Source organism: Amyelois transitella, chromosome 7 (genome assembly GCF_032362555.1).
Source record: "Amyelois transitella isolate CPQ chromosome 7, ilAmyTran1.1, whole genome shotgun sequence".
NCBI classification, from domain to species: Eukaryota; Metazoa; Arthropoda; class Insecta; order Lepidoptera; family Pyralidae; genus Amyelois; species Amyelois transitella.
Window position 1 is genome coordinate 3,097,194 of NC_083510.1, and position 27,882 is coordinate 3,125,075.

Consider the following 27,882-nt stretch of genomic DNA (forward strand, 5'->3'; position numbering starts at 1 on the left):
CTTTCATCGTATGTCGTGCTTTCGGCACTTGCGAATAGAAAGAACCATTCCATTTATTTTCCTCAGATGTCGTAAAAGGAGACTACGGGGATAATCATAGTGTGTGCTTAACTGAGAGCTATATCTCATGACGCGCCTATTGTAGAAGTAGCCTGTTTAACTCGGGTGTGTGGTTAAATAATAGACATACTAGGGTTGATTTGTTATAGAAAAACACGATTTGTACAAAATTTAACATTTTATTTTTTAATGTACTCACAATTACTCATTAAGAACCTATTTATAAAGTTTGTAGCTTCTAAGAAATGAGTCGCCATTATGAGTTTGATTTTACATTTCATACAAATATATTTTTTCCATGTCCTTATACCTAATGTAATAAGTAGTTAGGGCCTTGTTTCTTGGTTGCAATAATAAATTTAACGTTGGTAGTACATAATATACTTAACAGCTAATTTGTGATAATTTCATGGCCATGGCACTTTGATTTGGTCAACGAAAGCAGATTAATCTGTGAAGGAATCTTTTGTTTTGGAAAACGATGATATAGTAACTAATTTACTAAACAATAGGTTTAAATAGGTACTGATTATAAGCCGTAAAAATCTTGCTAACTAAAAATATTCACTGCTGACGTCACTACAAAATAGTACAGGTGAAGTTTTATTTGAACGAACAGCATGTTTAGACGACGGAACCGAGTTCGTTTCCATAAAAACGTATAAAAATGAAAAAAATAATTTTTCCATACTAAGACGATCATTACATTGAATCGATGACATAGTCCAAGATAGAGAAGTATAAACAATAATTGATTATACTTGATCGAAGATCAAGAAATTAATTTACCAAAAGACTGGTCGTTTCTGTTTAATTATGGAAGAGGCTCATTAAGTTTTAATTTAGACGACGAAGAGAGATCAAGAAGAGGTTAAGCAGGTGAGACACCACAACGTTTTCCAACTAGGTAGGTACCTACAATATGTATAGCTGCAACAGAGAAAATTTACAATTTGATTATAAATATTTAAAAAAGAAATAACTTTCTTCTCATTTTCGTTACAAAATTTTTTTTTTGTAATTTGTACATTAAGAATATTTTGAAGGTACTTCTATATTTTATGTGCGTTTGTTTAGATATGACAAAGTGATACCTACGCGAATATTCGTAGAATTTTCAGACAAATAATTAATGAGATTCAAAAGTCAGTCTATAACGATGAAACTTTCTGAATGAAATACACATAGCAAATAATAACATAATAATAATAACGATATTTAATAGTTATTTCCAAATGTTCCACATGTGAAACTCGCACAGGTATGATAATTGATAATCCTTCAATGATGTAATAACTCTCTAGAAGAAATATTTGAATTTTACAGGGAAGAACGAGAGAACAAAAGATCGTAAGTAATAATTGTTCTGTTATTTTATCGCAATGGCAAATACGATAGAAAATACCGATTATCAAAAAGTTTATTGTTTTGATTATAATAAACCGCAGCAATTTCAATGTGTCAACTATGTAATGATTTTAGGCGTTTTAATTTTTACTTAAACATTTGTTTATAGACGGATCGTTTTCACGATTTATATCGTCCTTATAGCATTACTCAGAAGTTAATTTGCTAGCTAGATTTATAAAATATTATCGTTTTTTGAATTGACAAATCACATCTCTTGTCTCTTGATTTATGTGCCCTTGGCAAAAATATCATTATTATGGTACATTACATTATTTATACGAATATATCGACATAATCATGGCAATTCTTATTCTTAAACTAACATTATATTACGTCACTTTAAATGTGAATTAGTAAAAAAAATATGACTCAATGGTGATCAAATTCACCAAAGATAGCTTAGGTCGGAGAAAGTGAACTGTAAAGAAAATAATAAAAAATATTAAATTTCTCAAGCTAAGCTCGCTTAGATCTTATTTTATGTGAACTATTACGTGATAATTATTGTCACAGTAATCAACAAGGTTTATCTGAAAATTACAAGTATTTACAAGTGTATAAAATAATACTAATAAAAACAGCATGAGATCAACAAAACTTAATAAATAATACTGATACACAAAATACATACAATGAAGTTGGTTTTGTAAATATCAACTAGTGAAGTATATATTCTAAACATTCAGTCATTGTAACAAGCTAAATTATCGCTATCACTAGCTTTCTTATCAACTTTATTAAGTGAATTTTCATAATCTTCGTGCAACACTACAGTTGTTGCGCTTATACTCGAATGGCTTTGAGAGTGGGTAAGATTTGTACGATTGCTGTCAGCCAAGTGCTCCAATTCATGACTCTCCAGATTCGGAACCCCTGAACAAATGGAACTGACGCGAGACACAGATTTCCTGTCTTCAGGTGCTGGTTCTTTAGGATTATTTCGTCCACAAATAAAGAGCATCGAACAGAGAAAAAAGGTAGCATATATCCAGCTTACAGCCATAATCAGTGCCAAGAAACTCCCAATTTGGGAGTAAGGCAGAAGATTCGAGCGCAACAAAAATATACCAGCGAAACACGTGGTTAGTGCGGCTGCCGCAGTGGGCCCAGCAGATGAAGTTAATGCATATTTCACTCTAGCAGACTTAATTCCACTGGCATTCGTAAAGCTTAAAGCATAATGGAGGCTAAAGTCGACGGCTAACCCCGCTGATGTCGAAATAGCGACACTTTCCAAAATATTTAACTTCCAACCACTTAAAACTAGAACTGCAATAGTAACGGTTGAAGAAAATACAATTGCTGTTAGCGCACAAATACTAACGATAAAACTGAAGGTAGCGGGGATGAGGACAACAAATCCTAAGCTGGCAGACAATATTAAAGCAGTCACTGTACCACTGGCGAGGGTTGCTTGTAAATCATAAAATTGAAGATCAGAAAGGAACCATCCACATGTCATACCTGGAGGAGCAGATTTTAATTCGTGTTGTGTCCAATTTTCAACATGCTGGTAGAAATTATGAATTGTCTTGTAAGACATGGTGTATGGGACAACACTTTCGAACTCTATCACAATAGCTGCAATAGTTGGTGATTCTGTTCGGAAGAACTTAGGACCTGCTACGCCAGGCATGAAAAGTGTGCTGGGCGTTTGGTACAAAGATTCCATAGCTTGAATTATGCAAGTATCAAAAACTTCTTTTTTATATGGAAAACTAGATGATTCACAACATGGTGTTCTATTAATTTTATCAATGAAATCAATACACCTTCTGCTCATGAATACTTTGAAACTTTCAATGAAACAATTTGGTAACAAAGGGCCTAATGTTTGCTGGTAAAATGGCTGAGCTTTGATCCTCGAACAAAATCCTAGTAACCATTTCTGAGATTTAGGGTCAGATACTGAAAATTTATTATCAAATACTAAATGTCCAGTAGAGTAGGGATCCATATGATTACCATTATCAATCGCTTTAATACCCCAAACCCATCTAAGAGGCATTTTGCTACCAGTACCAATATCTTTGCCAAATTTTTCGAACAAAAACTTATCTCTATATTCTATATCATATTTTTCAAATGGGTGCGATGTTTGAAAAAGTTGGAATTCTTTTGACTCTGGCAGCTGAAGACCAGGGGAATAAAAAACTACGACAATGCTGTAAATACCAATAGCACCCAGTAATATTACAAATACTATGTGCAGTTTAGTAACACAGACAACAACAAACCTACTCATGCCTACTCTGATATCCTCCCAAACTTTATTAACAATTTTATAAACAATATCAAAAACCTTTCCCTTATTAACAGATAATTTAACATCTACTATGAATACCGATACAGGTAACCAACTTACCATTAGAAAAAAGTTCACAAGAACAGCTGTGCCAGCGAAAACGCTAAAACAGTTGATAGCAGGAATGTAACTTACATATGATGCGAAAAATGCAATAGCAGTCGTCAAAGTAGTGATAAAAATAGTCAACATAGAATGTTTTAAAGTTTCTTCAAGAATTTGTACAAGGATAGTCTCTCCAGCACTGGATACATTCTTAATATCAGTCAAATGATTTTCTTCACTGGTTACATTATCCTTTATAAGTTGCTTGGTTATCATGCTCCAAATACTGACATAAATAAAAGCATCATCAGCTCCAATGCCTATTACGATTACTACAACTAATAAATTCATAAAAGGAAAAAACTCTAAATTGTACACATATACATACAAAAAGTATGCAATACCCAATGAATATGTAATTGCAGTAAACAAAAGTATAGTCAGAATAAGAGATTTGCTATAGAACCAAACACCGACAAATACAAAAACTCCACCAAGAGCTATTAACCATGCATCTTGTATTATCCATAAGTCAAAAAGTGCACTTTTGAGCCCAAAATCAATGGCTGGTACAATAACAGTTTCATAAGATAAATTTGAACTTTGTAATTTTTCATAATAAGGTAGAGAGGTACTGCTGTATGGCAATGGCAAGAATATCATTGAATTTTTCACAAAAGATTGTGAGAATTCAGGAGGTGAAAAGGCATCAGAATCTATGAGGTAAAACAACATGTTGTATATAGCATCATGTTGGGAACAATACTTAGGAACCTTACAGCGATCTAAGTCACATGAGGCCATTAATGTGAAATTATGGAAATATCCTGCACAATTCCTTAAAATAGAAACAGTCTTATTCACATCTACTTCTGTTAAGTTCTCACAGGAACTCTTTCCAGATATTAAAGCTATATAATTTGGCACACTCCATATTGGACAACACAACTTATCTGTACGTTTTGCCCTTTGGCACACTTTGTAATACTCAATTTCTCCTACTTCTATAAGAAACGTTTGTAACTTACACATGCGGGCAATATTGGAATATGTCAACAATGATGTGTTATCTGTATTAGTCACCACTAAATGAGCATAATCAAAAACTGGTGCTCCGCATGTGCCAGAAGCATAGTTGTGATGAATAGGCTTGTCAGGTTTTAGTTGCATTTCTTTTAAAGAAAGCCACTGCTTCCGAATGTGATCTCTATTGATGACAGTATTCTCACTTTCATGGGACATATTTTTGCCAAAGCCCCAGTGGACATGGCCATTAGATATGTTCATTTCCGGAGAATCAAAAACAGTTTTTTCAAAACCTGTGCTATTGATTTTTGGATTCTTCTTCTTCTTTCGATTTTTCTTTTTATCTGCGCGACCGTGTCCAGATCTAGGTTTGTCTTGTCGTGGTCTATTGTAGTAGGTTTGATTCATGCGGATTTGTTCCTCGATTTCCTTGGGATTTACAGCCAATTTTCTTGAAGGCCTAGTTTCGTAAATTAGGTTTTCCCATGCGAAGAACCGATGCGCTAGTGTAGTTCCGCGAGTCTCGAAGCCAACAAGCGGTTCGGAGAAAGATGGTAGTTCGCGACAGACCAAGGGAATCACAGTGAGGATGGTGGAGATTACGCTCAGGATAAAAATGAAGAGGTAAGAGTGGCGAACTATAAATTGAGCGTATAAGGACAACATTTTGATAAAGGGATTTCATAACTTCACATTGGCATTAATACATTATCTCCACAATTACGCACACTCTACACACTACACTAAGGACAGCTGATTAAGTTTATTAGGCTTACATTATGAAAAATCAAATAATTTGACAAAAACCAAGAAAACTCTATAGTCAAACAAGCACGCTTGTTTGTGCACGCTTGCTCCCCTCCTACTATCCCCAATCCTGCCCCAACTGGCCCCTATCAAAACCTAGTCCAATAACCAATCCCCGTTTTGGTTAACAACGAACGAATGAATTTTTGATTAAACTGACGGTTGACAGCAGCCATAGAGCAATATGAGGGGCAAAGGCTATGAGATTGCAGGCTTATAAGTAGGAATTTGATCACATATTTCGGATATGATCATAGCATGCATTTTAAAATATACTGTGTTAAGAACACTAGTTTAAAATTAAACGAAAACCTGAAATTAATGAAATCATCACAGATTAAAAACCATTGAAATCCTAGGTAAACCTTGTTCATAGGTATGTACTAATAATATAAAGAGTAAAGATATATCTCAGTCGCTATTTATATGCTACTCAGTAATCAGCATAAGAGCAAACCTTCAGTAGCAACATAGGCTTTTTTTGGAAACACCCACGTAAACGAATCCCCGCTCAATAGCTGGTGTATAAATAATTGAGTAAGAAATAATAACTGGAAATTTTAATTGATGGCATAATGCGCGAATTTTACGTCCCTAAATTGAATGGAGAATGGCAACACTTTATTGTCTCTGACATCTTGTGATCACAAGACCTCTCGATTTTTAGTTTTCTGTCAAGGCAAAAATTGGGCGAAAAAAGGCCGTCCCTATCGGGAATAACGGGTAAAAAGGTCCAATTAGTTCGCTAAATATCTCAAAATGAGATACTTTTTAACTTACCTCTTTGTGCTCCTCGTGTCAGTCGCATTCATTATATTCACTGGATTTTATTTGTTCTCCGGAAAGGGTGAGCTTATCAGCATAGGATGGTTCCTCGAGAATACTTCTCCTTACATGTGGGGAGCACTGGGAATCTCCCTAGCCGTGGCCTTGTCCGTAGTGGGCGCTGCGATGGGAATTCACACGACCGGGACAAGCATAGTGGGCGGAGGTGTCAAAGCTCCCAGGATCAAGACCAAGAACTTAATTTCCGTTATTTTCTGTGAAGCTGTTGCCATTTATGGATTGATCACTGCTATTGTACTATCAGGAATGTTGGAGAGATATGATGAGGACACAACTGATGCCAAGATCAAAGCAACCAACTTTATGGCTGGTTACATTTTGTTTGGATCTGGTCTAGCTGTTGGCCTCGTGAACTTGTTCTGTGGCATTGCTGTGGGAATTGTGGGCTCAGGAGCCGCCTTAGCAGATGCAGCCAACGCAGCCCTTTTTGTTAAAATTCTTATCATAGAAATCTTCGGATCAGCTATTGGTTTGTTTGGACTGATTGTTGGAATATACATGACATCCAAAGTCAAAATGGGCAGCCAGTAACTTAAAGAACATACTTCGAATTTAAGTGTAAGTATTTTATGTTTAGTATTTGCAATATAGTGTTATTTTTATCATAAATGTATGCTTATTCTGTTCAGAATACATGAGCTTAGATACTGATTTCAGTTGAGAACCCTCTTTTAATTGTCTATAAAAGAATGCATGAGCATCACACATCAAAAATTTACTTTTTATTTTAATTTGTCATAAATTTACCAGTTTCAGCGAGCACAAGATGCCTTTACTTATAACATTTTGATTTGAAAGACATAATATTTATTTTTAACAGTTTTTATTACTTGTTCTAATTTTCAAGTGTGTGTAAAAATATATTATTTGCACACAATCCATTTTCATAATTCTTAATGGTTCATCCAGTTACAGGTTGTACAAGGCATACCAATAATATCTCAATTTATTATATGTTTTGAAACTATTTTTATCTTCATTGTTACCATTCAGTTACGGCTGTGCTGCTGGGACTGCCAGTCACTAATTTGGGTGTTGCCTTTTTTTATGAAAATAATTTAAAAAAAAATGTTTAGTTATATTTACAACTTTGTATATAATAATTAGCAAAATAGACTCAATAAATTGGTATTAATTTCAAATTGTGTTTTATTTTCAGTGTACCCATGCACTGGACTGCTGCAGCCGATCCTTCATCATAACTAAAAATCTCCAGTGCTTGAAATTAAATATTCAAAAAATAAAGAAACACAGGAATGATATCAAACACCTTCAGAGACAACTCCTGTATGTCACATATATTGATGTGTGCTATTTACATTGTTAATTAAATTCAATATATTGTAAAAAATCTGATCTTAGCACTTTAAACTATTTGTAAACAAATTATACCATTCATAATATTATATAGTTGTAATTGATGTTGTTAGACATTTATCTTATTTACTGCATTTTGTGCTAAGGTTGCAGATTTTGAAGGCTTTTGTTGATTGTATGGAGTGTTTTTTGACATAATTTACTTACCTATAGACTTTGTGTTGTGTTACTTCATTTTGCAGGTCCTCATTTAGAACAATTTAGATACACATTGTATAGAATCTGACTCATAAATTAAATAAATAAGCGAGCATAATTAGATGCAATGATGTTATCTAATTGTTACGTTGAAGGCTTAAAACATTCCATGAGACCTAATCAGTTTTTATGAAGCTTTGATTGGTTTGTCAAGTCAATAGCCCGAGTTATACATAATATTGTACATAAATTATTATACTTTTGGCGTAGAGTAAGATATTTTCAATAACAGACACGTTTGTATTGTACTTGTAGTTAAAAAATCATGTTACATATTACTACTGCATGTTGAAAGTTTCCTTAAAATATTGTACTTTATACCTCAGATAAATCAAAAATCAATATTTATTTTTCTTATTGGATACAAAGTTGGAAAGAAATTGTCAGAAATTGTTACTTCCAATTGTAAATATTAGTTTTGCTTCCCTGTTTACTAATGTATTGTACTTGTAAAGTCATATCCGTAGTGTATCAAAGTTACCTACTATGGATTTTTGATCAATCATGCTTGTCTATGGTGCCCAAAGTTCTTTCTGGCACAACACTCTCCATCCAGTGGCGAGGAACAAAACATGGATAAAAGTATTATTATATCAGTCTTAAGTATCAGTCTACTGATGTAATTCTAAGTTAAAATAAATGATACTTTATTTGTGCAAATGTAGATATTATGTATGTTGATGAATAAATAGATAAAAGTTTTGTAGTTCTGTTATTTTATCTTTAAGTACTGTGTAAGGCCGATTTTTGTTATCTAGCTATCATCTAGCTTAGATTCATATAAATTAATTTCATAATTTAGAGTTATGAAAATAACGTAGATGCACAGATGCAATCCAATGGTTTTAATAGGGACTAGGTGTTATAGTCTAGTGTTATGGGTTTATAATTTATAATGGCTGTTTTGTGATTTTTCAGGGAATCTGCCTTCGCCTATGACCTAGGATATATATCTAACAAGCATAAATTCAGATAAGTAAATAAAAGCAGTCTCATGTCTTTTTTTGCTTATAGGCTGCGTGCAAAAACTAAGCTAAGTACTTGACGAAGTAGACACTGTAACTCCGTTGTGTAAGTGTTTCTGCTCTGAATTTGGTTTATATTCTAGTTTATAGAGACAGCTAAATGTTGTATTAGTCGTTTATCCAAGCTCTGGCGCTGTTGAATAGCTAAGTGTAAGTGATCAATAGGTAGGCAAATTTAGTTTCTGCAATACCCTTATTTCTCTTTGTTATCAGATTTTGCGATGGAACATACATATTTATTTTAACCTTATGGGATAGATAGAGCCAAGTTTCGAAAAGACTCGACGGTTTCATAAATATGGAACTGATATCCGAGATTTCAGATATTAATCTGAACGAAGAATCAAGTTTAGAGACCCCTTGATTGACGCAGAACAATATAATTCATTTTCAATTTATTTATGAGTGTGACTAATGAAGATGAAAGAAAACTAGGATATAGCAATAAAATATTTTTTTTTAATATAAACAAAATCATTCTACAAAACTACATAGGTACAAGTGTCCAAAACGACGTTTGAATAAAATCGCCAAATGGAATGTAAGTATATAAGTATAATTGAACAATCAAAAAGTATTATATAATCTTAATTCCTAAAACATAGGAAAAGCGGAAAACGGAATGTAAAAAATAAAAAAAATATTTTATGTTAAAAATTTTTCTCTTTCATGTCATCGTTCACAAAGGTTGTATTGTAGTATAAAAGATATCCACTTAATATTAAAAGTGATCCAAATAGAAGTTACTTATCTACATATTTATTTTATATTTTTTCACTTCAATATGGTGTTTTGATCAAGTACTGTATAGAGAGAAGGAATTAATTATGTTACTTCGTATTCTCTGACCATCTTTATCAAAAAATAAATAACAAACACATCCTGTTATCTCAAAACCACACGACACATGCATAATACAAAACTCATTAAACAATTATTATGGCAATCGAATCTATAGTTATCTAAATAAAGCTTTTCCTTACATTGTCTACTTAGTTAACCGCTACGAAGTGTAAAAATCTATTATTTACATACAAAATAGGTGGACTCTTCGTTAAATTGCTCAAACGCACACAACACTTCATATATACACATAGAAATGCATTACTTTATTTTACTTTACTGTTTCAAAATATCAATCCCATTGAAATTATGTATATCACTATACAAACTTAAATCTAAAAGGCGATGTTTTCAAATATGAAATTTGTAAATGACTTTATGACATTCGTTTATTTTGTTGTTTTAGTTCTTACATAATTTTGATTTCTAACTACCATTATAGAGAAATCATATCAATGAGCAACAAATTCTTATATTAACGATACAGGTCATAATAATAAGTAGAAGTTTTGGTGTTTTATATATAAAATAGACCAATGAATGTCTATCCGAAACATACATAACTTAATAAAGCGTTTTCGGCAGAGAATCTCAAATATCTACGAAATACTAAATGTCCAATTTTATTCACAAACAATATGCCAATTTATTTAATTTGATTTCAAATCGACCTTTTGATTTATTTATCTTAGGTACTCTATTATTTACAGGGTGACTTTGGATGCCATGCCTAATATTTCAAAATTATACAACTACCTACCTACAAAAAAATTTAAGTTTTGCACTATTCCCGGTATTGTAATATCTATTCGGTAGATAATTACACTACACTATGCAAACAGTATTTTGTTCTATTTGTTTTCTAATTAAATCTATAGTTTTGTACAGAAAAAAAAGGCATAAGTATGTATGTAAATAGTCACGTGCGGTGACTACACTATCACACCAATGTCATTGTATTTAGTGGTCTTGTCATGAGACCGACTGAAGTACGTGTTATCGTTTGTAAGATATTTTTATCACAATTGTCATGATTATGTAATACAAGAGGTGTAAAATTTAATGTTATTGTGTGAAAAGCAGCGAGTTCTCCTACGTTTCACGTCCTGAAACAATTTATTTTTAATATGGTTGAAAAAATGTGACCTAAATTATCTAGTTCTCAGATGATCAGGAAGATGGCGCAACGTGAAATTCATAATTAGATGTTGAGGTTTAGTAAGTATACTATACATTTAAAATAATTTCCTTCTAAATATATTGAGTATTATTTACTAATTTCTTCAGCAATTAAACCACTTTTTCCCCTTATTAAACCATAGGCAAATCAAAATAAATAGTTTACTACATTATGGCAGTGGGTACTGATTGTATACAACAGTCTTTGCAAAATTAATACTAATTATTAGAATACTAAATACAGTTAAAATAAAATTAACATCTATTGAGAATCATAGGAAATCTTGTACTATTCTTGAGCTACACTCTGGTTTCTGCATCATCTTCAGTAGTAGATTTCCTGTAACATACGAGTGAAATATATAAGGTATAAGGATAAGGTAATTATAGGATCATCATATGGAAGGAATTACAAAGGTAAAAACATTTCTGTTCAGTGGTACCTAGTGTTTTATTTTATAACCAATATGTAATAAAGTTGCTATGTTGTTTTAATAGACCTAGAATTGATATTGGTACGGCTTAAAATATTATTAGTTAGTTTCTAGTGGGTAAAACTATACAGTGTAGTCCGTTTAGTACGACTTCGCATACAGCAACCAACCGTTTTTAGCGACGCAAGTTTAGGCATTTGTTTGGTTCTAGTATAACTTTTAATGAAATGACATTCGTTTATTGCAACTCCGCTTATAACGACCAACCGCTTTTAACGACCGAATTTCACACATAATTGTCCGGTTACAACAATGAGCGTTGCCGTGTTTACAAATATGCAATTCCTAGAAAGAATGAAATAAATGAATAGCTATCTTAGCTATCGCCCCGCGCGACACCCTGATTGGAAATTGACTGTTTACATATTTTACGGCAGTACGAATTTGCGGGTAACGAGTGACGCGCACAAAATGCAAAAATGCAAAATTTTATTAATAAATAACTATTTTGATTAAAATTAGTTTTTTTATTTGCTCGTCACCTAAACAGGCATATATCTGTAATATTTGATAAATAAAAAACATTTTTTTTTCTGTTCTTTTAATACGACTTCCGGTTAGTACGACGTTATGTCACCGGTCCCTTGGCCGTCGTTATAACAGGATTCTACTGTATGTATAAAGGTACTAACTATAATACCTTAAGAGTAAATAACCTATACTCACAATACATAGAACAAGTAGGTAGTTTTACTTAAAAATAATGAAATCATGCGATAAATGTTGCGTTACCTCCTCTCTACGGTGATAGATGTTTTTTCGCGCGGCAACACCACCAGTTAGCAAAGCAAAAGATGAGTTACTGTGAGTGTTTCTCATACAACCGCCACCATCTAGACAATGTTAATTATGATTTCGTGACAGATATTTTAATTCATCTTTGTAAGGCTATAGATTTAGTATGTCAAAGATTATAGTTTCATATTCTAAACATTATTCATCAAGACAAATTAATAAGGTATCTGTGACGCTATTATGTATATTATTGGTATAATAATAAAATTAAAAAGTTTGTATGGCAAGAAAATATATTTTAATATGTTTAATAGAGAACGGAATAATAACTTATTGTAATGTAAATGTCACTAATTGGTAAATAGTAGTAAAAAATGACGGCTCTTTAAAATGGCCTACTTATGGTGAATATCAGTAACATTTGAAATGGATATATTTCATGCTAAACATGCGCTAGATATAAAAACGAAGACTCACTCGCTTGTTTCTCCCATACTAGCTAGTGGCGCCCCCATTTGCTGTTGAGAATCACCTGTTAAAAGTTACACTGTGAATTAAAGGTAATTCCTATGATATTTACTAAGATTTAAAGGACCGTTAGTATGTTTTTCACCAATTTAAATACAAATAATTGAATGTCGAAGGTAAAATCAATAGAATATACACTGGAATTAATAGATACTATTGGTTAAGCTACTCGTATAAGTTGGTAGGAAAATTAAACCTACAGAATTCTCAGTTAATCGAAATAGAGTAAGTCGATTTCTTAATAAAATTATGTTACATTTTAAAAACAGGAATGGAATTAAATGAATTTCATAAAAATATATATTTGATCTACACATTCAATTCTTATAAATAGTTTTGATCTAATAAATATTTATTTATATAGGTAGATTCTGCGAGTTTATTTGCCTACAGACAAATATGGTTAAAAAAGCAAAATTATAATAAAAAAAAAAAACAAATCTGCAGTTAAAATTACCTGAGTGTGCCAGGTCACTACTTAACGTCTGCGGTGAATGGGTACCTGCGCGTAAAGTGGCGTGGTCTTCTTCGGCTACGGCAAAATAATAGGTCATAAGCTGGTCACACAGAAAGGCAGGCTCACATATCACCTTCAGCATATTAATTCCCACCACGAGTATTAAGAATAGTCTGTCAGTTGTTCGAATGTAAATAAATTGAAATATGTTCTCAATTTTATTCAAAGGGGTTTTAAGTCTTTATACCTCATAATGTGAAATGAAGGTGAGGTGTGAGTCCGCCTTTACATAAAAGCTTGGGAAAGCAATATGTAACAGAGTTGATATTAAGACAGAAATAGAGAGGCGTCACATACTATAATAAGACGGATTAAATTATCAACTCTGTTAATAGGGTAAACTTTGTAGCTGCTACCTACAACACGTATTTACAAATAGATAATTCAAAATAAAAAAATACGTACTTCAGGAATACATTATGAAATATCTTGGTTATCTTTATACACTTTATAAAAAAAAAACAAAACAAAAATAAAACATGAAAAAATCTATAAAAGAATCAAAAGTCAAGTTACTAATCAAACACATATCACTCACCTGTATAAGGGAACAGATATTTATCGTGGGGGTGGTGTTTGTCCGAGCCCTCCGACATCCTCTCTGCGTAATCCGCTCCATAGTGGCACTCCATCTTCCTCTGATAGTCATTCTTCAGCATCGTGGCAATACCGGAATCCCTGAAATCCCTCGAGGGGTATCCCTCGTGTTCCCTAGTTGTCACATTAGTGAAATCTCTGGAGCCGTAGATGTTTGAATCGGGGCTGAGGTATTTGGTGGGGCTGTAGCCGTAGTCTGAGGTTCTGGAAGGAAGATAAGTCTTGGAGCCGTACGGATGGGTTGGCAGTCGGTACATGGTGGGGGAAATGGGGTAGTTGGGGTCGTAGGGCACTTGTTTCTCGGCGTCGTTGGGTAGAACGCCGTACATGAGCTCGTCTTCCATTACGCCGTATCTGGTAGGAATAAAGAGAAAGTAAATTAAAAAAAAATATAATGGCTTTACAGGCTTGCACGTATTACCCAGCGGAAATCTGTAAGGGCCTTTCCCTGCATCCTGTGCCTTATATGGGAATTCCCTTTATTAACTAAAACGCACCTATTATCCAACGGGAGTCTGGAGGCGTCCACACTTGCGACATACGTGTCATGTACATTCTCCAGTAGAGAGGGTTTCATCCTGTGCCTTAGATGGTACACGTCGGAAGTCAAGTCGGGGTTGGGCAGCGGGTTGGGGGACGGCGACGCCATATTGGGGTTCAACCCCTCCGTGTCCGAGCCGGTCTCTTGAGACCATCGACCCATTTCTGGGTGGTTCGATTCTGTGGAATAAAAATTTAGTTATAGACTGAATTTGGCAACGTAATTGAGTGTGTCACTTTTGAATTCTTATTTGAGTGCTCAAGTGGTCAAAATTAAGTGAAAGATCTAGTGACGTATTTAAACTATGCCATACCTTCTCTGATGTGCGGCGGCCACCGCGACGTGGAGAGCGGCGCGCCCTCTGTGATGTTCGGCAGGAACCCGCCCGCGCTGCTTGAGACATGTTCCCCTGTAAATTGACACATTAGTTATAATTACACACACTATTAAAATTTCAAAGACAATATTAATTTCTTATCAATATTAATTTGCTGGTTTGCGAAAATAGACTATTGCTATGTGAAAACAGAAAAATTTGTGTTCTTTTTAACTTGGAACTTACCATATCACAATGATCATTACATGAAATGACGGTTAAGTTACCGAACCTTTTTTGGCTCCAGTGGTGTTTTTATTTCTGTCATAAATGGAGGTGATGTTATTAATATGTAACTACGTACTATTTAGTACTAACTGGTGGCAGAGGGCGAGTGCCTACACCATGAGTGTCGTGTGCTAAAAAACCAGGACGCAGCTAGAGACTGTCGGAGTCTTTGAATTGAACATCGGGAGCACTATACTCATATTGCTGACAATCGTATCTTGCATATTCAAGAATAGGTTATAACTGGTAGCAGAGGACGGGTAGATATGCTCTGCTAAAGCGAGGACGCGAACTCGTGACTGCGGGTGCTGTGGGAACTGTCGCTGTCAATCCATTTTGTCACTACTATCTCAATTTATTTATTTATTTATTTACGCCAATAATACAACGGTAGTAGTACACCTCTTAAAGAAAGTATTTGGCAAGGAATTCTTATATAACAAAATGAAATATTGACAGTCTGTATTTCAAATAAAAAGGACAAAATAAAGGGTCGAGTATCGCTCCCAATCACTTCTGGCTTCAAGGAGAGGTATCATGTAATAATTAAGTACTAACTGGTAGCTGAGGGCGGGTGAGTAGATCGTGACCGCCTTGTGCTGGTCTCGTCGTCGTCCGAGGAGTGCGAGGACGCCAGCTCGAGGCTGCGGGCGCTGTGGGAGCTGTCGCTGTCGGTCCCCTCAGTCGCTTCTTCTGTCCCGCCCGCAGTTTCTTCCCTTGCTGCTTTTCGACGGCGACGTTCATCTGGTTTGTAAAATTTAATAACATTTTTCAGAAAACTTAATAATAATACGGGACAAATTAGACAGATTGATTTAGCCTCGACGTAAGTTCGAGACCTGTGTTACGAGATACTAACTCAACGATACTATAATAAATACTTATATAGATAAACATCCAAGATCCAGGCCAATCAGAAAAAGTTCTTTTCTCATCATGCCCTGGCCGGGATTCGAACCCGGGACCTCCGGTGTGACAGACAAGCGTACTACCGTTGTGCCACAGAGGCCGTCTAAGGAAGTTAATTAGTTATGTATGGGAAATTCAGTGATTTACTTTTTTATGATTGGTTAGTTTTATTTGGACATAATACGTAGCTGTTGAGACCTACTCGTTGATGAATAAGATAAAATCAATTTTTCTTGACCTTCCATTGGAATCTGCGAGATACGTGGGCATTATGAGGGCTTTAACTAAAAAATGGCGTCTCTTTTATTTACAGCTATTGGTTGAAATCTACTGGGAATATAAAATTAGAACTGACCGTCTTTCCGAGAGTGCAGAGAGGAGTCGAATCCTCTGAGATAGGCGGGCATATCGCTAGCGCTGGTGTTGTAGTTAGACGTCGATGTGCTTGTGTGGCGAAGTTGACCGTCGCTGCGACTGTTAACAAACATTTGACTAGTGAAGTACTACTTTACAGTAGATAAATCGAATACAGAGTTAAACTTTAGGTACTATATATCTAAGATTTTTTTACAAATAAACAAAATGGTAGGTATATTTTTACAATTACTGAATGAAAAACTGCCTGAATTGGCATAGGCGACAAGTCGCAAAAACTGTTGAATTCTTGTAGCTGAATACGGTAATAAATATATTAGTGCTAGAAAAGTACGTAAGTAAGTCTAAAGTACCCGATACCGCCGAGCTTGTATGAAGAGAGTTATGAATGTGGATGAAGCGAAGGAAGTATGCAGAGATCGTGGCAAGTGGAAAGAGGTATTCTCTGCCTACCCCTCCAGGAAAGAGGCGTGATTTTATGTATGTATGTTTGTATGTGCTAGAAACCTGTATGGGCTCGAACTGGTCTTGGTAGTGGAACGGGACGTGGTCGACGAAGCTGAAATCCCGATGTTACGGAGCTGTCTTCCTGGCTCTGTGCTGCTGTGGTACGCCAGTGCCGATCTGACATCAAAGTGAGTTTGTTTTATAAAACAAATGAAAAACAGATATTAAAACTAGACACTAGATGTATTGATTATATATAAGTATAAATATGTTGAGTGTTTTGCATAAGTAAAGCACTTACCTGTTGATCTGAGATAGATTTTGGGCACTGCTACTGACTATAATGGAAGTATCTGCTAGCGGGACTTTCTTTCCAAGGCATCGGAGGATTGTTCTGAAAAAAAAAGAAAATCTAAATACTCGTACCTATACCTAAGTGCTTCGAGCAGAATGGTCATGAAACACATCATTTATTGTTGTTTTTATCGAAAAAATTGGAACATACTATGTTTGTAAGTAGTTTCACTTACTGCCTGAGGTTGTCTCTGACTCTTATATTGAAGGCTATGTAGCCGAGTGCGGCGGCCGCGGCCAGCACAGAGCTCAGCACGTCCCGCCTGACTGTCACGCTGCCAAGGAGCCGCGTGGGCCAATAAAGAAATCCGAGACGTGTGTCATGGTATACTATGTTTGTATATAGTTTTACTTACAGCCTAAGGTTGTCCCTGACTCTTATATTGTAGGCTATGAAGCCAAGTGTGGCGGCCGCGGCGAGCACAGAGCTCAGCACGTCCCACGCTGCCAAGAAGTCGCGTGGACCAATAAAGAAATCCGAGACGTGTGTTATACTATGTTATATTTTGTAGTATGTTTGTATACTTCACTTACCGCCTAAGGTTGTCCCTGACTCTTATATTGAAGGCTATGTAGCCAAGTGCGGCGGCCGCGGCGTGCAAAGCTACGGCCGCGGCCAGCACAGAGCTCAGCACGTCCCGCCGGGCGCCGGTCTCGCTGCCAAGGAGCAAAGCACTGGCCCACGCGGCACAGACTAGTGGTAAACAAACGATGCTGACGGCTAACAGCATTCTGTAAGAATTATATTAGTTCATGGAAACGTTCTTTTTCGTACAACATTTAAATTGCATGCGTTTACGTGTTTCTTGGAGTTTACTGATTTAACTACTGAATTTCGTCCATCCCAGTGTGGCTCTTTCTGTTCTCTCTACTAATATAAATGCGGAAGTTCGTAAGGAGGTGTGTATGTATGTTTGTTACTCTTTTACACAAAATTTACATTTGGTAAACTGGTAGAATATAACTATTTTATTTTTATGACGAAATCCCCATGGGAGCAAGGTACGGGGACGCAGCTAGTACTTCATAAGTTCCATACGTAAAGTATACAAAACAAAAAATGTAACAATGGATATTAAGCCAAATAGCTGAACGTGGCCATTCAGTCTTTTCAAGACTGTTGGCTCTGTCTACCCCGCAGGGGATATAGACGTGACCATATGTTATTACAGTGGTGGTGGTATCCCATGAACCTCACCTCAAGTTCCCAAAGCCAGTGACGTGGTCGCGCACCGTGAAGGCGGCCCCGGCGGCGCCCGCCAGGCTGGCCAGCGCGGCCGCCGCGCTCGCCGCCGCGGGCACCACCACCCACCACACCACCGGCTCGTGGCAGCTCACCCAGCAACTACAACAGATACATAGTCCAAATACCGCAATAATAGTAAAGAGGACTAATATTGGTGTGTGGTTCCAAGCACTTTAATAGATTAGGACCACTCTATCTCTTACCCGCGGATGACGTAAAAGGCGACTAAGAGGTAGGCTTATAAACTTGGGAGTCCTCTTGTAGGCGATGAGCCTTTCACTATTTGAATCTCAATTACATATTTAAGCCAAATCTTTAGGCGGCGGGCTTTTCGTTTCTCAAATTGTAATTATCCCAATGTAGGTAAATTAAAATGGATTGTGGTATAAGATACCAAGTCAACGCCACTAAAAATACTCGGTACCGATCAATTCTAGTAAACGATGACTGTACAATTGGCCTTTAGACATCCGACGCGGCCAAAGCTTACTAAACTTCCAGAGTCCAAATCAGTTTGCCCAACAAGGAGACACATACTCCGACTCCTAAACACAAGTCATCATTCCAACAAAAACTCACAATAGCGCGTTTCCATATTGGTGTTGATGATGGCTGGCCGCCAAAGCCAAGACCACAGCTGGGGCCGCGTACCCCACAGCTAACTGGGCAGCCAAAGGTCCATGGTTCACGTCTCGGAGTTCCCGGAGCAGCCGCCGCAGTTGCCAAGCGTCGCACGCGCTCCAACCAAGAGCGGCCACCCACCAGTAGTGTAGGCCCATGGCTATTAGTTTACACGCGAACTGTTGATGAAGAAATCAGTTTTGACAAATAATATCAATTAGCCTCCTTTGATGTCGATACAGAAGTATCCAAACATGTGAGCAATTGCCCTGATGATTGATGAAATAGTTATACTAACTACCATTATTTGCTGTATAATTATGGTTCTTTAGGTTAGTGTTGTTTTTATGAACCAAGAAATTTTGTAAACCTCGCTAACATATGGAAACTGTTATTTTTATTTATACTTACTAACAATGTTTGTTCAAGTTAAAGACTTACCTCATTTTGCACAAGTGACGATCTAGCCTTCAAAGCGATGAGAAACAGCAGTTCAGCCATAAAAATGGAGAAGATGAGGTGTTTATGTATGGAGTTCGACACCGTCGCCGCTCCACCGCGCATGAGGCACAGAGCGGCCCATGTTACGAACAGAAGTGGCAAGGAGAGACTGAAGGCGGTGTATGACGTCACGGATTCCAGGAGAGACGGCTCGGGGATGAACTGGAAAAGAGTTTGTTATCAACAACGGAAATTTTTCCTCGTTCACCGCGATCGTGAATATTTTCAGTACCATCTGGTAACAATATTCTGTCCTACAAAATGGTACGGTTTTCATTAGTTCTGAACAGATTTTGTTCCCAACGAAAAGGAAAAAAAAATATATAGTTCGGTGTCACATACATATATAAGAGAGCAGAGAAACATGACTCTAGAAACATTGTTCATAAAAACAAAAACGGGGAAACGTTCTCTTCATGCGAATGTGCACACAAATATGTTAAATTCTTATGCGGGTAGGTAAGGTAGATAATATCACTTCCACATCTCAAATAATACTCTCACTTTTCTAATCCTAATATTAGATTCTAACTTAAAATCTACAGTTTCATTTCAAATCCGTAATATACATAAAACGTCAAATAGTTACCTCAATATCGACTTCATCAACAAGAACAGCGAAGGTAGACAAATGGTTGCAAGTGCAGTTGATGAGCAATGGCTCTCCCGAGTACGGCGACCAATCGTAGTCGATTTCAGTGTGACAACCCACTCGGGACCATTCGCCAAATCTGGTCAAGAACGAAGATAGGTAATTTAAATAAGCACTTTGTAAGGGAGTTTTATAAAGTTATGCCAAAACTTTTGTACTACCCTCAGATTAAAATTAATGAAAATATCTAACTTGCATTCATTGGATTCAGATATTACTTTTATTATGAAAGCTGGTAGTGAAATCTTTCATGCTATAAAAAGATTGGTATTGTGATCGGCATTTGCAGACATGCCATGAAGCACTCGTAAAGTTGTTTTGTAATCTTTAGTAGCTTCCCACAATATCTACAGATCTTATTAAATGAAAGAGGTCTGTGGTTTGAAAATATTACTATTTGGTTTAATACATTTTCTCTTACGTTGTTTGTGCTACTCACCCTCTTATCGTAGACCAATGAACACACTGTGGATTGGTTCTTGAGCCAAACGTTTCTACATCAATGTCAAGCCATAACTGTAGCCTTACGGGTCTCTTCAACCTGATCCCACTCATGCTTTTATATATCAACTTTTTGAAAACGTCCTTAGTGGAATTGCCGCCATCTTTGTTTTTACCATCGTCTGGCATCATTGATAACGCCATGACTTTTGGACCATCTGGCTCTATCTTATCAGCAACAAAGGAAGCTTCGTTTTCTTGTAAGTTTTCGTTAGTGTATGAACTCTTTTCTTGTTTTTTGTACGCTGGTTGAATCAAAATTGGACCATGATTTTCTTGGTTCGTTTCATCATCATGAGACCAAATATTTTTAGTTTGTGGGTTGGTGTTGATGTGATTAGGGACGTGATTTTGATGGCCTTTGTTTGTGTATGTTATTCCTAAAAGATAAAAATTAGAATACATTTTACATATACGTTATTCATGAAATATGATGAAATATCCTTGTAAAGGTATCATAAATTACATCTAAAACTCAGATCCACCAGAAAGAAACATTATCTTCAATACAGTTTTCAATCTAGTAGGTACCATTAGGTTTAAAGACCCTTGTATACCACAAATTAAATTTTTCACACACCAAAAATTTCGTTATTACTGAGACTCTTCTTACCTTCCAAATCGTCCATATTGTTTTCCAAAGAGTTATCCTCTTTCCCGTCGTGAGATTCCCTCATCCACACATACTCGGGCACGTACAGCGCCACCTGTATGATAGGCGAGCCAACTGTGATGTTGACTCCCCATCTCTGACTGACTGACTCGTCCATTCGTAAAGGCATTAATTGGGAGGTGTTACGAGAGTATTGCAGATACGAGAAAACAGCTCGGGATTCGTAGTTCATTTCCAGATTTTCTAAAAAAATTAGGTTCACATAAATATAAACAGAAAAATATAAAAAGGAACCTTACATAAGAATAATAAAAAGCTTATATTTGAGTCCGAAGATTTTAATGGACACTCCTCGACACACACAAGTTGTTAACTTTGTTAGAAAACAATAAGTCTAATAAGAGTATCATGTGGTTCTCGGTATACGGAGAAGTACTCCTTAAGATTCAGGAAAAAAGGAGTTCTAAGGAGTAACTACACATATTGGATGAAAATAAACTTTCGTGTAACAATATTACACTACTCACAGTAATAAAATAACTTACCATGTAAATTACTATTAGCAATTCCCAACAGATCTAAAGGCAGCAAAATCCTCGTGAACTTATCGAACTTGTTCTTATTCTTCACGTAGTTGTTATACTTTGGAAACGAAACGGTGGGGCTCGAGACTTTCTTCTTATTTTTCCCGTTGCCATAGTAACTGGTTTGTATGGGCGAGTGTAGGAATGCCGATGTGTCGGGTAGAATTACCCGTTCTGTCGTGTAAGACTCGATGTTGTAGCGATTGAGCTGGGTGGGCTCGAAACCGTAAATCGATTCCGCTGTGACTATGTCCACTCCGATGACTAGAATAATACATTTTCAATGATTATTTGCAATTTCAATTCAAATTCAACTTTTTTATTCATTATTATGGGATACTTCGTATCGCTTAATAATTTGGTCTAACTTTCTATCTTAAACTATTTTTTGGTTTGACAACATTGGTTGACGTCAAATAAATTACTTATAACTAAGTTTACTGCGGCTTCCAAGCGTCAGTGCAGAAGAAGCGGTAACAAACTGCACTGCAATATTTCCATATATACTTATAGATTACCAATGGAACAAAGAATTTCAAGTCCACTTTTAATTTGACCCGTTGAATTTTAAAACCTGTGACGTGTTTCATATTACTTACCTAAATCACTGGTGACGATTTCAAAAGGACTGGTATATGTGTCATGTTGGCTCTCAGCAAGTACCGATATGTATTTGTCAAATTTCTGCAAAAGCTCTTCCATGCCATGGCCTGTTAGCTGACGTATCCGGCGCCATTCTTTTTCGTAGTCAAGATTTAGAATCGTATTCGCTGATTTTATTATATTCTGAAAAAAAGACATTGAACTTACATATTTTGTACATAATATTTTGATGGCGGCTCACTAGTCTTACGCTTTCCCTTTAGGTATTTTAAAAATGTATTTTTCTAAAACCTCTATTGTTTCATAAACACTTACCTTCACATAATCCTTATCTTGACTATGTGTTAAATTCAAACCAGCCTGTTTGAGCTCATACTGCAGTAACTCCATCAGGATCCCCTCGGCGACCAGGATATCAGAACCGTATAGGTGTTGTGTGTTCAAACACGCCGATGTTAAGTCTTCAGCTAGTCTTACTCCGACGAATGTATTGACAGCTAATTCACCAGTTTGAATTTTGTTAAGCTAAAAAGTATTAAAATGTATATGTCAGAAAGGCACAAAAAGAATAATGTCATTAATAAACAATATCACGAGTCAAATATTTTGTAAGAGGATAAAATTTCTTTTATCGTATCATACAACCGACTGAAAAATTTCATATCATACAAGTTCAATATCTGATATATGTCTAAAAACTGATAATAAATGTTATACACTAAAAACATACCTGTTTACGAAGTTGATAAAACGTAGACGTGGTGCAATTGAACATGTCCGGTTCCTGCCAGGGTATAACATGTGTTTCGTCGCACATTCGTGTAGCCTTGCCACTGGTTCCTATTGAAACAATTTATAATTTTAACAAAAACTAATCTTAAATCAGCTTAACTACATTTTGTCTTTCGTACACATGTAATTATCAATATAGGATTGTTTAAGTCAACATTCGGTGTACAACTTTTTAAACATTTGACATACACGGAAATTTGCACGTTGCTGCACAAAATATTACGACTAATTTTTCCTTGACAAACAGGTATTTCGTCTTTAACAAATATTAATATACGAATCTGAACTCTTTGAATGGTTTAATGAAATAAATGTTAAAATTTGAGTTTATGTGATTGTAAATACCTGCAGGACAGTCTGTGAAAGCTTCTATACCAAATTTAGTTCGTGGCCACCACACTCCGTGAGAAAACGATCGAGGACATCCATCATAGACCACTGTAAAGAATGAGTTAGTTTAGAACCAAGCAAAATGAAAATAGGAAACATTCTCAAAATGACAAATAAGGCTGTAGACAACATCTGAATACAAAGTTTTGTATGTAGTATTGAAAAACATTTTACTTATGCGAGAAACCGCGAGAAACATTAATCTGGAATGAGATATTCAGAGAATCCAATACAATCATCTCAAATCAACTTCCTACATGCTTTTTGAATACATCATGTCAACTCACCCTCGCATCCATTATTAGGTGCGACCTCAGCATAGGCGTTAGCACAAGCGTCACAAGCCCTCCCTATAACGCCGTCGCGGCAGTGACACTGGCCGGTGAATGTTTCACACGAACTGTTGAGAGAACCCGCCGCGTAGCACTGACATGGTAGGCAGAGCTCCGAGCCTTCGGGCTTGTAGTGGTTTTCCTGATGGAAAAATGTAATAAACATTCGTCATATTTAGTGTAGTAGAATATGTACATACATAAGTCTTTATCCCTTGCGTGGTAGTAGGACTTAGAGGCCACGTTCAGCTGTATGGCTTCATGATGGAATTGAGGTTCAAATAGTGATAGGTTCCTAAATCATCACCAACAAACGGAATCCCAAGTATGTAAGTCTATCTAATGGTCGCCTTTTACGACATCCATTGAAACAACGTAAAACACGGAAAGTAGCATAATGCAGCACTAGTTATACAATGTATTTGTAATTAATCAGGTAAGAATGGTAAAATTCGAATTATAACCTGATCATGGAAAAAATGCTTTCGTCATTCAGACCAAGTGATAAGTTATTCGTGACCAAGAGGTAAGCGCAGTTTGGATCTGTACTGTCGGCAGGATCGGCGGACGTTACCTTGCAGCGGCACGCGCCGGTGGCGGGGTGGCAGTGCGGGTGGAAGCCGCGCGCGGGCGCGCAGGCGCACGGGCCGCACGCCGCGCCGCCCCACCAGCCGCCCGGGCACACCGCGCTGCCGGCTTTTACGCAACCTTCGTCTGAAACAAATTTTTTAAATTAATTTTTCCGTGTGGTTCCCGGCACCAATAGAAAAAGAATACGACCACTCCATCTCCTGGATGTAGTAAAAGGCGACTAAGGGATAGCAACTTGTCACTATTTAAAAGTCAATTCTATCATCAAGCCAAACAGCTGAACGTGGCCTACCTCTTTTCAAGACCGTTGCCTTTGTCTACTACTGTATTAGTTTGTGCTTGTAGCGTTTTAAGTTTGACGTCACAGGTAAGAGAGATGATTTAAAAATCCATAGATTAAACCTTTATTAGGACTATTTTTAACAAATTTATAGAGGGCGATGGTGAGCTATAGACACGAGATCCAGCAAGTAGCCGCCAGACGATAGCGAGCCACTTGGTGAACGCTGTAGTCGAGCTCCCGGGATGTGAAGAGGGGCGTAGGGGAAACCGACGCAGCACTACATCACATGCTGTTCCGAAGGTAAGGTAATCTCCGTTAATCTACAATTTCCAGACGAGGTCTAGCATGTGTTTAAATTTATCCTAAGATTAATTCTAGAGCATTGCAGAGAATATCGAAACTAAATAACCTAATCCAATCACTTAATTCCTCCGAGCTCTGAAACTTTACCTTTAGATGGTATTGGAAATACGAGAAATGAGGAATACGAGAAATAAGGAGAAACACAAGAGCAGAGACGGAACACGCTTAAATACTTACCCGACATATTGTATCCGTCTTCACACTGGCAATTGTAACCCTTCGCACTGTCATCAGGTATACACCTAGCGTTTTCCCCGCACGGGTGGAAATCGCACGCCGGAATGCAATGCGGACCGACGCGACCGTGCTCGCACTCGCACCAAGTGTGGTCCCATGAAGACACGCATTTGCTCTGAAATGAAAAAATAAAAATTCACACTAAACCAGTATTTTACCGGAGGGTTAAGAAGACACTCGCTCTTTCGCCTCGTACACAAGCATCACATTTAGAACAAAAACTTTTACTTATACTAATATATATAAATAAATGGATAAAATGCCGTTGACTTCCCTATAAGCAGGAAATACGGGACACGCTTGGTTTTATACTGAATGGTGGACTGGTATTATCCAGATATATTTATGTCTGTGTTTTAACGTCTTCGCTTTTCTAAGTATACCAGAGCGACTTTATATTATATTTAAATCTATATTGACATATAGACTACTTACGTAAGGTGGACAGATGGACAGCATGCAATCAGCTCGGGACGCACACCCATCCCGTACGTTTTCCCGGACGGTAGGCCGACTTAGCAATGCCTGGGCCGTTCCTACGCGGACGTCCTGTAAAAATTTTAATGATAATCGCCGTTCAAAAATCTGAAACCACATTTATTATTTAATAAAGGCAAAAGCACAGAATAATACAGGCTGAATTCCGATTTCTGTGGTCAAAATCGTTATTAAACTTTTGCGCCATTCTTACAGGCTAGTAAGCTATGAAGCCAAATTAGCGTTGTGATTTGTAGTTTTTGAAAGAAATTCTGAAATAATGATAGATTGTTAACAATCTTATTCTAAAATCATCTAAGATCTTAGTTTTGTTAACATTGATTTGATCAAGCAAGCAAAATAACAATACAGTAGCGACCGAAAAAAGTAATTACCTGTATACATCCTTCGAAATAACCAACTTCGGACGCCAAAAGTCCCGCCGTAGAATCCGGTCCGCCAATCAAAATCTTCCCTATATACTGCCCTTGCACCTTATTGGCCAGCATTGGCAATAGTGCAGTCCTTAATCCATAGTCTATGGTCACTGAGATGTCGGTGCCGAGCCATTTGATCTCAACGCGATGCCAGTTGCCATCGGATAGCATTGTCGATGGTAGGAACATGGATTCACCGTTGTAGGAGTAGTGAAGGAGACCGGATTTTAACTGAAAGAAACAAAAACTTTGTAGATCTCCGTCGTCGGCGTCGGTGTTCGAATCTATGCTCGGTTAAAACGCATGTTGCGCATAAAGGCATCGGTTCGAATTCCACCGCAGACATGTACCAATGACTATTTCCGAAGTTATGTACCATTTCGAAAAAAGTTTTTAGTATTTCAATACTAACCGATGCTCTTACGGTGAGAGAAACATCGTGGAAGGAAACCTGCACATTCTGGCAATTGGATGAGTAACCATGTCATCCAATAAGGTTCCCCTGCAAAGGTTGTAGAGGTCTGACGGTAGTCGCTTCGTGTAAAAAACCTGACTCACCCAATCCGGGATCAAGTCAAGGGCTTACCCCGGGCTTCTCTCCAGAGTAGTGAGGATGCTAGTGGGACTATAGTCAGAAAGGAGAGAAGATATCAAAAGAGAGAGTAAAGGAGAAATGATGAGTACTTACACTAATTAGAATGCTGCTATTCTGTCCTACTTGTATGGACATAAGGAAGGCGTCTTGTTGTCTAGTGCGCAGTGAGAAAGCGTTGAGCCAAGGCAGTTGTATGGGTCTAAGAAGAGGGTTGAACGATAACATTCCATCGCCGCTGAAACGCCATGGTGGTGATGTTGCTGAGAAAAGAATATATTTTTGTAAACGTCTTGAGAAGGTCAACTAAGCTGATGATGTATTTCGAATTCACCCATCACGATAAAAATTCTTAAAATTTTGTCAAAGGTATGTTGGATATACTGTCAGATATTGCTAGTTAATCACAATATAACAAATGGAATCACAGCTTAAAAAAACATACCACCACCATAGAGATCTTTTCCATACTTGTCGCATTTTTCTTCTAGAAGAATTCTAGCTTATGCGCGGGGATTTGATCCAGTGAGAAATAAAAAAAAAGGAAAAAAAGCCTATGCCACTCCTGGAAGTCATAGAATAGGCTCTAACTGTGCCAAATTTTTTGAAAATCAGTCCAGTAGTTTTAAAGATTATTCATTATCTCTCTCTTCACGTCGTATTCCCCATTACTGAGGATCGTGACTCCTCCGCAGAATAATTTTCTTTCTGATGATTTCTTTCCACAATACAAATGATTTCTCTTTACTAGTGCCGTGTGGCTCCCAGCAGTGCCGTGTGGCTCCCAGCACCAATACAAAAAAGAATAGGACCACTCCATCTCTTTCCCATGGATGTCGTAAAAG

General features: G+C 36.8%; 3 protein-coding genes across 3 annotated transcripts in view; 1 reads left to right on the top strand and 2 right to left on the bottom strand.

The window, feature by feature from the left end:
• Window positions 1-257: 257 nt before the first annotated feature.
• On the bottom strand, window positions 258-5,771 carry LOC106139436 (protein dispatched homolog 1). The gene has a single exon (XM_013340879.2). The coding sequence runs from the start codon at window positions 5,510-5,512 to the stop codon at window positions 2,153-2,155; it is 3,360 nt and encodes a 1,119-aa protein (XP_013196333.2). The 5' UTR covers window positions 5,513-5,771; the 3' UTR covers window positions 258-2,152.
• Window positions 5,772-6,271: 500 nt separating this feature from the next.
• On the top strand, window positions 6,272-8,776 carry LOC106139427 (V-type proton ATPase 21 kDa proteolipid subunit c''). Its single transcript, XM_013340865.2, has 2 exons — window positions 6,272-7,057; window positions 7,659-8,776. Exon 1 carries the CDS (start codon window positions 6,413-6,415, stop codon window positions 7,028-7,030), a length of 618 nt encoding a protein of 205 aa, XP_013196319.1. The 5' UTR covers window positions 6,272-6,412; the 3' UTR covers window positions 7,031-7,057; window positions 7,659-8,776.
• A 1,081-nt stretch (window positions 8,777-9,857) lies between these two features.
• LOC106139426 (protocadherin-like wing polarity protein stan) overlaps window positions 9,858-27,882 on the bottom strand; it is a 33,867-nt gene continuing 15,842 nt past the window's right edge. The window contains exons 26-53 of the mRNA XM_013340864.2: window positions 27,134-27,300; window positions 26,404-26,676; window positions 25,967-26,080; window positions 25,472-25,646; window positions 24,632-24,771; window positions 24,013-24,199; window positions 23,681-23,773; window positions 23,274-23,383; window positions 22,859-23,068; window positions 22,540-22,726; window positions 21,902-22,204; window positions 21,357-21,599; window positions 20,682-21,123; window positions 20,180-20,321; window positions 19,531-19,752; window positions 19,048-19,268; window positions 18,421-18,567; window positions 17,757-17,954; window positions 17,170-17,262; window positions 16,929-17,045; window positions 16,402-16,520; window positions 15,696-15,881; window positions 14,847-14,942; window positions 14,490-14,712; window positions 13,934-14,346; window positions 13,336-13,410; window positions 12,828-12,882; window positions 9,858-11,461 (exon numbers count right to left, since the gene is read on the bottom strand). Of these exons, the coding sequence (XP_013196318.2) occupies window positions 11,422-11,461; window positions 12,828-12,882; window positions 13,336-13,410; window positions 13,934-14,346; window positions 14,490-14,712; window positions 14,847-14,942; window positions 15,696-15,881; window positions 16,402-16,520; window positions 16,929-17,045; window positions 17,170-17,262; window positions 17,757-17,954; window positions 18,421-18,567; window positions 19,048-19,268; window positions 19,531-19,752; window positions 20,180-20,321; window positions 20,682-21,123; window positions 21,357-21,599; window positions 21,902-22,204; window positions 22,540-22,726; window positions 22,859-23,068; window positions 23,274-23,383; window positions 23,681-23,773; window positions 24,013-24,199; window positions 24,632-24,771; window positions 25,472-25,646; window positions 25,967-26,080; window positions 26,404-26,676; window positions 27,134-27,300 (4,991 nt within the window). The 3' untranslated portion in view covers window positions 9,858-11,421. The remainder of the gene's footprint in view (window positions 11,462-12,827; window positions 12,883-13,335; window positions 13,411-13,933; window positions 14,347-14,489; window positions 14,713-14,846; window positions 14,943-15,695; window positions 15,882-16,401; window positions 16,521-16,928; window positions 17,046-17,169; window positions 17,263-17,756; window positions 17,955-18,420; window positions 18,568-19,047; window positions 19,269-19,530; window positions 19,753-20,179; window positions 20,322-20,681; window positions 21,124-21,356; window positions 21,600-21,901; window positions 22,205-22,539; window positions 22,727-22,858; window positions 23,069-23,273; window positions 23,384-23,680; window positions 23,774-24,012; window positions 24,200-24,631; window positions 24,772-25,471; window positions 25,647-25,966; window positions 26,081-26,403; window positions 26,677-27,133; window positions 27,301-27,882) is intronic.